This window comes from Manis pentadactyla, chromosome 14 (genome assembly GCF_030020395.1).
Source record: "Manis pentadactyla isolate mManPen7 chromosome 14, mManPen7.hap1, whole genome shotgun sequence".
Lineage (NCBI taxonomy): Eukaryota > Metazoa > Chordata > Mammalia > Pholidota > Manidae > Manis > Manis pentadactyla.
Window position 1 is genome coordinate 15229506 of NC_080032.1, and position 12208 is coordinate 15241713.

The 12208-nt window shown below is 41.3% G+C and overlaps 1 protein-coding gene across 12 annotated transcripts in view; it reads left to right on the plus strand.

Annotated features, from left to right (window-relative positions):
• CIT (citron rho-interacting serine/threonine kinase) overlaps positions 1-12208 on the plus strand; it is a 150166-nt gene that overhangs the window by 44483 nt on the left and 93475 nt on the right. For all 12 annotated transcript variants that reach the window (XM_057492587.1, XM_036929386.2, XM_036929387.2 and 9 more), the window contains exon 10: positions 10849-11032. In XM_057492587.1, the coding sequence (XP_057348570.1) occupies positions 10849-11032 (184 nt within the window). The remainder of the gene's footprint in view (positions 1-10848; positions 11033-12208) is intronic.

Here is a 12208-nt window from a genome sequence, read left to right on the forward strand (position 1 = left end):
ATAAGTGAGACTCCTGGTGACATGGTGGACCCCATCCCTCCAACCTGTGCTCTGGGAATTTCCCTATGACTGCTGCTTATAGTAAGTCTGAGTTTAAGCCAGCAGTGCAATGCTAAATCCCAGTTCGGTAAATTAATTCTAAATGAGGTAAATTAATGTCTTTGTGGGAGAAGATGGGAAATAGGGAATAGGTCTGTTAGAGAGCCCATGAATTAAAGTCTTCAACCCTTAAATTCTCACTCGCCGGAAAACCTTTCACAACCAAGCAAACATGGAAATGACTTGGCCAAAGATTCAAAATTATATTAAACATCTGGGACTATATTCAGCAGCCAACTTTCCAGTCAATTCTATCAAGTGTGGGGATTGCATTTACACTTACTTTCTAGGGTGAAATTGCATGGAACTGAAGACGGCAGTTGGCAGGAGTCAAGAGATGAAAAGCTGACAGACAAAGAGCCAGGAGGTCCGGGTGGTTTAGGACCGAGCTTTTGGAAACGATTTTCAGCGTCTCACTTCAGAGAAAATAAGTGTGGCTAACGCTGTTGATTGCTGTGATGGAAAGAAAAGGATAACATTCAACTACAGCAGTTTGGGGACTAAGACTTACCCTTCCTGTCCTTCAAAATTCTAACAGAGGGCATACACAAAGAACTGCAGAAACAGAAATATCTACTTTATTTTTGGCAAGGGAGTGCTCAATAACCTCTAATGTAGGGCTGCAGTAAATTTATCCACCCTATCAGAGAAGAATGGTGGGCTTTCCCTCATGGACAGAAAGTAGGGAACACAAGAGCAGTTCCTTGGCTGAGGGCCTGTCAAGTCTGGACAGAGGCAGCGAAAAAGGAAGTGGTAGGTGAGCCTGCCTCTTGCTTTCGAGGTACAGTCACCCTGTCTTCCAATAAAACATAGCCCAATGAATGTCCTGTTCTGATGAGTCAGATTAGCTTCTTCCCTGGGGGAGGAGTGAGAAAAGGGGGTGAGCCTGGACGTGTTTATTCAATACTTCTGTCCCCAAAGAGGGTGAAGGAGCCTGAATGAAAGCTCTGTAGACCAGGAAGGATCAGGGACAAATTATTCTCCTGTCCTAACAGTTGGAAACAGCTTCACTGAGGAATAATAGACATACAATAAACACATGTATTTTAAGGGTCCAGTTTAAGTTTTGACATGTATATGCCTATGAAGCCATTATTGTGCTCAAGATAATGAGCATATCCATCACCCCCATAAGTTTCTTCATGCCCCTTTGTAAACCTTCTCTACCATCTTTCCCCATCCCTGCCCTTGTCCCCAGGCAATGGCTGATCTGCCTTCTGTCACTGCAGTTTAGTTTGTATTTTCTAAGCTTTGTATAAATTAAATAGTACAATATGTACTTATTTTGTCTGGCTTCTTTCACTAAACATAGTTATCCTGAGATTCATCCATGCTGTAGCATGAATCATAGTTCATTTCTTTTTATTGCTGAGCAGTAATTCACTGAATGGATATACCACAGTTTGTTCATCCAGACATCTGGTAGACATTTGGATGGCTTCCAGTTTTTGGCTACCTGAAATGTTGCTTCTCTGAACATTTGTGTACAAGTCTATGGACATATGCATTCATTTCTCTTAGGTAAGTATCAAGGAATGGAATGACTGGATCATATGGTAGGCATATGTTTAACTTCTTAAAAAACTGCCAAACTTTTTCAAAATGGTTGTACCATTTTGCAATTCCCACTGACAATGGATGAGAGACTCAGTTCCTCCACATCTCTCTAACACTCCAACAGTTGGATTTAAAATCACTCATATTTTGGAATATAGTCAGCTGGAGATAGGCTTAAATTTTTTGTAATGAAAAAATTCCATGTATGTATATATATATATATATATATATATGTTTCCCCCCATGCCACTAACTTGACAAAGAAATCAGGTCACCATCTTATATAATATCCTCACATTTGTCTCTTTGCTTCCTCAGTAGTGGGTGTTGGTTGTGGTGGTTTTGTACTTGTTCTTCCAGCACCTGTAAACTGGAAATTAGCTCCAAGAGCTACATTAGATTCTGATTTGACTTTTCTGACAAGAATATCTATATCAAGGGGTTTCTCCTGGCCTAAGATGGGACAGTGGCTTGAGATGCAACAAATATATAAAAATTCATGAGTTCTTAATGATAACAGAAGAAGAAATCTTTGTCATTTCTGGCAGTTGCAAAGGCCTTCAACTCTGTACTCTGAATGTTGCTAAATATAGGGAAAGAACCAAGCACTTATCCTGCCTTCCTATTTGAACTATGTTCCAGGGTAACCACACTGTTGTGCTAATAATTGTAGCAGGAATGATGAAATTAGAAAACCACTATTTTGCCGCCCTAACTGAGACAACGGCTCTAGGCAATGATCATCAACGGTTGCTGAAACCATTAAGTGAAGATTGGAGGGAACTTTATGGTGGACAATGGGTCTGATACATTCAGAACCCATGGGTCATTCTTATTATCACGTGAAGGGAGACAAGCAGACATTATATGCCTTCCAATGTCATGCAGTAGTAAGTGGACAGTACATCCTGGGAAATATTGTTGCCACAAGAATTGAATATGAATATATGGAAGGTCCTGGATTTAACTGCCAGTTTATGGGACATGTAGGAGGCTGAGAAACATGTTAAGTGATGTCACAAGGATACAATCAACTAAGTCTGAAACATGGGAAATTCTATAGGGATATGTGATCCAGTTTCTTAAACCAATAAATGACATTAAAAAAACAGAAGAGGTCAGTGTTATATATTAAGAGACACACCAATCAGTCAATGTGGGAACCTTGATTGGATGTTGATTCAAACACACTAACTGTAAAGAGACATTTTTTGGGACAACTGGACAAAATTGGACACAAACATGCTATCAAATAATGTTAAGAGGTTATTATTAATTTTGTTGGGTGTGATGAAGGTATTGTGATGGTTTTTTGAAAGTCCTTATCTCTTAGAGCAGTGGTTCTCATGGGGGTGAGGGGGAGTGTGATTTTGCCCTAGGGGACATTTGGCATGTCTAGAGGCATTTTTGGTTGCCATGACTTGAGGTGCTATTGGACTCTAGTGGGTAGAGGTGAGGGATACTGCTAAACACCCTACAACACATGTGACCACTCCCTCTGACAAGGCATTCTCCAATCCCAGATTTCAGTAGTGCTACAGTTGAGAAACTGTATTAGAGATATCTGCTGCAGTAATTACGGGGGAAAGGATGTGATGTCTGGGGTTTGCATTTAGTAATCAACAAACATGCAGACAAGACAGGGACAGGGGTGAGAGGAAATGGAATGGGAGTTGCTAGTCTAGAGATCTCGAGGGCAGCAAAAAATGAATCTAATCTGATGTGTTCTGGGGTGTAGGTAATTCAAGGGGGAAGGTGCTGAACAGGAATGTTGTCAGGGCCTAGAGAAAGCAGATTCTAGGGAATGGAAGCTGATGGAGTAACTCCTCTGTCATTGTTTGTGTGCTCTAGGGGCCCCCATCGACCCCCAAACTGTATGTATCCAAACCCAATGTTGCAGAGAAATGCAGTTATGACGAGTTGCAGTTTTAAAAGAGTCCTTTTGTGTGTTTCTAGGCTATGTAGGTGTTTGATACATCACTGAGAACCGAGACCGACAGAGAGGGGGAGAAACACGGTACAGGCGTGCCTCATTTTATCGTGCTTCACTGATATTGTCTTTTTTCAAACTGAAGGTTTATGGCAACCCTGCATCAAGCAAGTCTAGGTTTAGAATATTACGTAAATTTCGTTGATAAAGCAGCTGCACGGTTTGAGTGGATTGGCTTCAGTTTTGAGAGAAGTTCTACTGTGGGTAAAATACTACCAAGCAACATCACATGTTTCTGAGAAATAGTTCGTGGATGGAAGAGTCAGGTGATGCGGCGGACTTTGTTTTATCTTATTTTAAGAAATTGCCATAGCCATCCCCGCCTTCAGCAACCACCACTGTGGTCAGTCAGCAGCCATCAACAGAAAGGCAGGACCCCTCCACCAGCTAAAAGATTACCCCTTGCTGAAAGCTCAGATGGTGGTTAGCATTTTTTTTTGCAATAAAGTATTTTTAAAATTAAGGTATGTACATTATTGTTTTTAGACCTAATGCAGACTCAGTAGACTATGGTATAGTATAAACATAACTTTTATATGTGCTGGGAAACCCCAAAATTCATTTGACTCACTGTATCGTAAAAATTGCCTTATTGCAGTGGTTTGAAACTAAGCCCGCAATATCTCCAAGGTATACCTGTAAAGCCCAAACGTTAGAAGTCTGGTTGAAGTGTGATCCAGAATTGAAAAAAAACATCTCTAAAAGTATAATTCTCGGGAAAACATATGTTGTTTACCCAAAACTTGATACTAAGTCTGGTAGGAACATGAGGATGGCAAGATTCAGGTAGAGTGTACAACTCCGTTGAGATCTTGTATCTGCCACCAGAGAGGAAATCTGCTTAGATGTTGGCAGTCAGATCCTGGCAGCCTTAAGATTGATGCATGCTGTAGTAATGCTGACGTCCTTATTCATTTACTTTGAAGACACCATTGTAAAAATTGATCTCCAGCCAAATCAATGTTACCTCAAAGTCTTTTTATAACTCTTATGGGAAGCAAAGATATGGGATTATTTTTTATTGGAAAATGATCATCTATTAGAAACTGGATTTGCTATGTCGTCTTTTAGAATTTCTTATACCATGTGTTGTTTGGACAAGTTATACCTGACCACTTCCTACCTGGAGGGAAGAATTTAGGGGACTTGTCTGAGGCTCTAGGGACTATAATCTGTTCTCTTGGGCTAAATTACTTATTCATATTTAGTAACTAGCTCCATTTGCCTTTCCCTAACTTATTCTCTTGGTTCATTCCCATGAGATCTCCAGTTTGGATATCTTGCTCTTCTTTGTATTGTAGCCTTTTTCTCTTGGAATTGTTCCCATCATGAGAGTTGGTCATTGCTATTCCTAAAGTCTCTGCTCATATATCAGTTATCACATTTTGCCATTTCTTTCTATAGCCTGTCTCCTGTTAATCCACATTCTCTCTGTTTCTGTTATCACTTCCTTAGCATAGTATAGAATTTGGCACATTGACTGTTGTAGACTTGCCGTTAAGAGGTCTAGCATCGACCTCTTTTGGCCATCACTATCGAAAAGATCATATCTGTCTGTGGCACTGACCCCAACCCAGTGCTCTAAAACTCTAATAATCCCTTCTGGCAGTCCATTCCAAGCTCCCCCACTTCAAGGACCAGCCAAGATTTCACTTTCACTTCCCAGCCTCATTACTTCAAAGCTCTCTTGGGCTACTATTCTATGGCTTTTCTAAAGTGGCACTCTTCCTCACTCTAGCCTGCGAAGATACCTTTTAACCAACTCTTGAGATTGAATCACCTCTGTGACCCTTTGCTGCAGAAACACACAAAACTCATTGTATCTTCATTGGGCAACACTTGCCATCACTCCATCTGTGCTATGTGGTCCCTACTTTTCACACCCACATCTTGACCTCTAAACTACATAAATAGCCTCCTTCACTTATTTTGTAGTCCTGTCTTCATAACATAGATAAGTGTGATCACATTGGTGCCTCGGATTTTAAGGAACTGTAAGAGGTAATTTTGGGATAGACTTCCTTTTATGTTTGAACATAAGAGCTGTAAAAGAACATAGTATCTAATTAACTAAGTCTTTTTTTTTTTAATGTGCAGGACATCATGGTAGATAGAATGATGTTGAAAATGTTTCTGGTTTAATACTATTGAATGCCCACTGTGTTCTAGGCACAGTCACGACTCCTTATGTTATTATGCAATATTACTTGCCTTTGTCCTTCTGACACTATTTTGGCTGTTATTCGTCTTCTGCTCTGCTACACACAACTCAGCACCAGTGTCTGTAACCATAATGATGATTAAAAGTCATAGGAGTTTTATGAGCTACATCAAGGCTCAGTTTTTTTTTTTTTTAATGTGCCAATTCTTCATGACTAAATTGGGTACTCTGGGTTTCCTAAATTGGCCAGATTGTATGAAATAGCCCATTAGGTCTAAGAAATTATTCCACATCTAAAGTTCTTGTATGCATTCATTCATTTAACAAAATTGATATTACCCATAGAATAAGGACAGCCAGGTGCCATTCTAGGTGTTAGGTGTATATTGGTGAACACAACATCATTTTCCGTTATGGAGCTTGTGTCCCAGTGGGGAAAGCAGATGATAAACACTGTACGTAAATTAGAAATCTTTCATGTTTTTAATGTTAATGTTTGGTATGCTGAAAAATTAAAGGTGGGAATGGGGTAAATGGAACTCAATGGAGCCACATTTTAGAAAGAAGTAGGACCAAGTGGACAAATCCACTTGGTTCTCCTTTCCTTGGTTTTTTTTTTGGATATTTTTGAAGGCAATAATTTCTCCCCCCACCAAAATGTCTAAGAGTGTCAGGATTAAAAAAAAATTTATAGGAGAGACATTAACTACAGCTCTTAAAATAGCTCTTTGTTTCTGAAAACCTTTTTCTGCCATCTATCTTATAACTGGAAAAAAAGAAACCCTCCAGAACTTACTTGTATAGCCCCTGCCAGTAAGGAGAATGTGCTCTGATGTGACCTCAAACACAGGTTGATTGATTTAAAAAGTATATAGGGTATAGGGTAAGTTTTCTATTTTTCTTAGTGGCTTTTGTCAATAAGAGATCTTAGTATATGACTTCTTTATAGTTATTGAACATAGTGGGTATGTGGGGAGATGAGATGTTGATTTCATAATAATGTATCAGAAAATATTAATATAGGCACTCATTAACATATTTTTCAGACAGAACAATCTCCAGTTTTTAAAAGCCTCTTCATTTAGCTCAAACATCAAGTAACTTCTTTGTGGCCTGTATTATGCTAGATACTCTTTTTGCAAGAGGCATTTTCTAGTCATTTAGTTATGTATCTGTTCAGCAAATATTGTGCATCTAGTGTGTGCCTGGCACTATGCTATATTCTTGGGTGCCATGTGTACCTCAACATTGAGGCAAATCCAATAAATACCTTTGTTAAAGCAAAAAAAATTTGTTTTATGAGGATTAAAAAAAGGGACATTTTCTATAATGTACAAGAAAGAGAACTACCCCACATACCCCCTCTCCCCTGTTAGATGTGGTCACGTTCTTGGTAGTCATTAGACTAGACCAAGTTATACATCCTTTTAAATTGTGGCATCCAGGTGTTGAACTAGTTCTCTGCTCTCTCTGGCGATCCTTTAGACACATGTTAAACTTTCTCCTGACTTCTCATGTCTTCTGTCTCTTTCTCTCTGTGTGTTGCATTCTATATGAGCACCTGTCCAACTGTAGCGGGCTCATGAATCACATGGTTCTTGTTAGAATTCAGGTTCTGTTTTAGTGGGCATGAGACAGGTCTGAGATTCTGCATTTCTAACCAATTCCCTGGGGATGCCAATGCTGCCAGTCTACAGATCACACTTATGTAGGAGTAGGAGCCACCTTCCATGAAAGGCATAGTTCTGTGTGATTTCTTTAAATCTAATGGCTACTTCACTAATTTTCTCTTCAGCTGTGTCTAATCTTCTGTTTAATGCATCCAGTGAGTTTTTGACTTTAAATTTGACTTTAAAGGTAACAGTACCTTTCATTTTTTGAAGTTCAGTTTGGTTCTTTTCGAAGGTGCTTGATCCTTTTTAAGAGGATCTTGTTCTTCTATTAGAATTTCTACTCATTTACCTTGACAGTAAATTAGAATTTACTTTGTGGTCCATTTTAGATTGTTCTTCTGTCTGCAATTTTTAGAGGGCTAGTTTCCCATTTCTTGTATATATTAATGGTCCTTCATGGGAGTTTGGGTGTTTCCTTTTCTATTATGTGTTGGTTTTTACTTTTTTATTGTGAATTCATTTCCAGTAGGGATTGTATGTGTATTTGTGTTTGTGTGTGTGAGAAAGAGACAGGCTTGTGTGCAATGGGTTGTGAAAGTTGTTTTCCACTTGTGTCTACCAGTGCCCTAAGGACCCAGTAATCCTGGACTGGTATTGATGTTAATTTCTTGCCTTGTAATTCCCACACCATGCAGGATTCTGTAAATTCAGACACCCAACCTGGGATTACAGTTTAATTGCCACCCTATTTCTTTCCCCATAAAAGGCCCTGGTGGAAGGGTAAACATCCTTGTCACTTTCTTGTAAGTAAAGAATTTCCAGTTCCCCCATTTTTTGACTTGAGGCTATGGCTCTTTTCTCTGCCTGAATGTGGTCTTTAGAAGCCCTTCTTCTCAGAGTTTCTTATAGTACTCAACTGACTACCTGTGTACAGGTTTACATCCCTAGCTTTTAATCTGTCTTGTGAATATCTTACCTGTTACTGGTTCATATACTTTTGTTGACTTCCAGTATATTTCATGGCGACTTCTTCCTTTTATTGAAGATTATCTGGCCCTTTTTCTAATCTTGACCACATGGGCTAGCTTTGAGCATGACAGAGTTTTCAAGAGGAACCTTATAGTATGGAATTTCTAAATCATAATTACTTCATGGAGGGTGGCTCCTACTCCTATATTAATCATACTCCTCACTCAGAAATGGAGTTCTATTTTAGTCTCACAAAGATAAATTAGTATATAGTGGAGAGGGAATTAAACTTCTGCTAGGAATGAAATGATATGATTAACACAAACATCCACACGAGTGTGTGTGTGCACCCTGTGCAGGAAAGAAATATTTAATATAGATTCTGCTGTATCTCACTAGACTTCAGCAACTGTGAGATTTGTCATAAACATGTATCTCATGTGAACAATAATAATAGCAGGTAAACTTTATGGGATGTTTACTGCATGCTGAGAACTATGCTTAGCACTTCATATAAGATTTTTTAAAATTTAAACCTCCCAGTAGCCCTTTGAAGAACTTATCTCTCTGTGTTGAAACTGAGGCTCAGAGAGCTGAGTGACTTTTCCCAAGGTCACAGAGCTGGTAAGCAGTGCAACTGGGATTTGAACCCACTCAGTCAGATTCCAAAGTATGTGCCACTAACTATGATGCTTCTGTATTAGTATCTGCTACTCACCTGTCTCCATACATTTCCTCAGTCTTTATCCGAGTTTCCTTATTTTGGGTTGGAAAACTTCTCTTTTTGATCTTTATGAAAACTAATTTTTTTTCCTTTATTTTTTTCCTTAAAAAAAGGTATTGTGTAATTGAAATCAGATTGGACTTGAGGCTATGTTGATGGAAGTGCACATGGGATGTGGGCTAAAGCATTCAATGTAATTTTCTTTCCATCAGCTAATTTTTAAAGTATTAAGCAAGTTGATTCTGCCACTAACAGGAAAGATTTAAATTCTCTTGAGAGCTTGAAGGTGTTAAATAATTTTCTGGTAGCACGCATTTCACATTTTCAATCTCCCACCTCATCTCTGCACCTGAAGCTCTGAGAATGCTCTTTTTCACTTCCCGGAGTAGCCAGACCTCCTCCTTGTGGTTTCATCTCCAACCACCTCCACATCTTTTCACCACTCCATTTACTTCCCAGCACTGTTTCGGCTGTTGTTGTCATTGTGTCATTGTTGAGGTTTGGAAACTGCCAGATTCTTTTGAGTCTGTAAGCAGAAAGCAGACTGCTACTCATATCTTTGCCCAGACAACAAGGAGTTAAAAAAGAGGTCTGGACTCTGACCGGCTGTGACAACTGTCCTAGGGGGCGCTCTAGCATGCTCCAGCAGTGACTCATGCTGCTCTGTCACTCAGATCAGCATTGGCCCCTGCCACGCAGGCGGCCAGGTGGGGTTCCAGCCAGAGCACGCACTGAGTAGGGAGCATGAAGCCTGCACTGCAGGGGATGTGATGCCCAGCTCGCCAACTCGCCTGTCCGGCCGGCCACAGATGCCTCAGTCCGCAGCCATGGTAACGCTTCTGGCCGGCTACGCCCCCGGGAGCCCACCCCAATGGGCAGCCTCCTGGTGACTGATGGACGAGCGTCCACTCTCTGACCGAGAAAGCTTAGTAGGTCTGCAGGAAGTGGAGAAGATGTAAGCTGCTTCTCGTCTTAACGAGGTAGGACGCAGATGTCCACGGGTGTATTCACACCAGCTGCTGGCAGGGGTACTGTAAATCCTCAGAAAGAACTTTCTTTGGCTTGTGTTTCATTATGCTGATTAAACTGCGGTGGATTCAGGGGTCATGACTGAGCTGGGGAGAAGGGATAATGAACTAAAAAAAAAGTGGTTAATAAGAGCTCTGAGTATCCTCATCGGATATGAATGAGCTAGACTGCAGTGCTATCGGAATATGAGTTACATACCTCCTAAATCCTCTTTCCTGCTCCTTCCTGTCATTCCGGTTAATCCACGACATGCAGAATTCCATCTTATTTCAGTGATTAGCACTCAATGTTAATAACGTAGACCTGCCCTGAGGAGGAAGTAAATAGGTTTAGGTCATCTGGCAGGCTGGCACCAGCCAGCTGATGCCCTGTAGAGGCATTCTGGAAATACCAGGAAGGAGTGGTGTGCTCAAATGAGTTCCCCAAGTGCTTTCGTTCCAAGTGACCTGTCTAGAGTTTATCCTTCAGTTTACCCCAGCCAGTGAGGCAGCCTGTCTGCGGATAGGTGGCCATGTTGGCGGAGAAGGGGTTAATCTCTTGTTGCTGTAAGAGCCGAGGCTGGGTCTGCCTGTGTGAGCTAGACTGAAAGCAGGCGCTGCAGTGCCATCGCGAACGCGGAGGGAGTAAGACGATTTTCTTCCCAACAGTGTTGAATCCGTCTGAATTTTGCTCTCCCCCACTTGTTGTTGTTTTTTTTTTTAACCAGCTCCTCCCCCCTTCGTTCCCACCCTCAAGTCTGATGATGACACCTCCAATTTTGATGAACCAGAGAAGAATTCGTGGGTTTCATCCTCTCCGGGCCAGCTGAACCTCTCAGGTTTCTCCGGAGAAGAACTGCCGTTTGTGGGGTTTTCGTACAGCAAGGCACTGGGGATTCTTGGTAGATCTGAGTAAGTGAAAATTTGACTTTTTAAGCATTGATGAGAGGGATCTAGAGCCCAAAGGTGGTGGTGGTAGTGGTGGGGTAGGGGGAGTACCGTGGGGAGAAGCTGCTAATCAGCCTGCATTTGGAAAACAGTTTACCTGTTTGGACTTTGGTGGGTAGACTGTTAATATTTTCATTTTGCTGTGTTAAAAGTACCTCTTCCTGTCTGCAGCCTCGTTAATTATCTATTAGGTACTTCGGGTTAGTTTTCCAGTCTTTGGTCTTCTTCAGAGGGGAGGAGATAGTGGGATTCTCTAGCTGTGCAGATCCTTGGTAAAAGGAGGAATGTGCAGGGTTAAGATGAGCAGTGTCCATCTGTTTCTCCATCTATGTATCCATCTCTCTCTCAGGTGGGTGGATGGAGGTAGCTATCTTGGCTGTATTGAAAGGATCTAAAAACCACGTCTCATAAGCTAGGTTTCCTAACGCGTTTAACCAGAGCTCTAGCAGATAGATGGGGCTCGGTTCTGCTCGAAGTCTGCTGCAAGATCAGGAATCTGGCAGCTGAGCTGCTCTAATCTGGCAGAGTGCTGGTGGCCAGAGAAAGCCCCATTGCCCTGAGCCCTGGGAGGGAGTGTGATGTAGCCGAGTCATTGATTCATAGAAACTGGCTTTTCACAGAAGAAAACAAGCCAGGAGACTAGAAAATGGAAGTATAAATATTACTGTAAACCTCTTGACATGATAGGTCTTTCTCCGTTCTTGAAAGAGCTCATGAAAAACATATTAGCATGGCACTTGGGACTGGAAGGTCCCAGCTTCCAGCCTCCTGGATTTTCCCTAAAATGCACTAGCCTGTGGGGATGTAGGAGCTCAGTGCCTTGCCTCATTCGCATGATCTGATGACATTCTGCATTCAGAGGTGTGAGTTCCCTGGGAAGGTCTTGAACTGGGTTTCCCCCAGATGCCCCTGCTCCCTCACTTGGAGGCTCTGGGGGTACTGTTGGGTAATTAGTTGCTACCCACTTAGTCGATGGGCAGAATTTGATTTTCTCCTTGGCAGCACTCATTCCTGACTTGTTGTGCTTATAGCTTAGATACTGATTTGAAGGGAGGTGTTGATCCTTGGATGGTGTCCTCCCATGGGGACTATTTTGACAGTAATGTTCCTGAAAAGATTTCAGACTATCATGGGGAATTG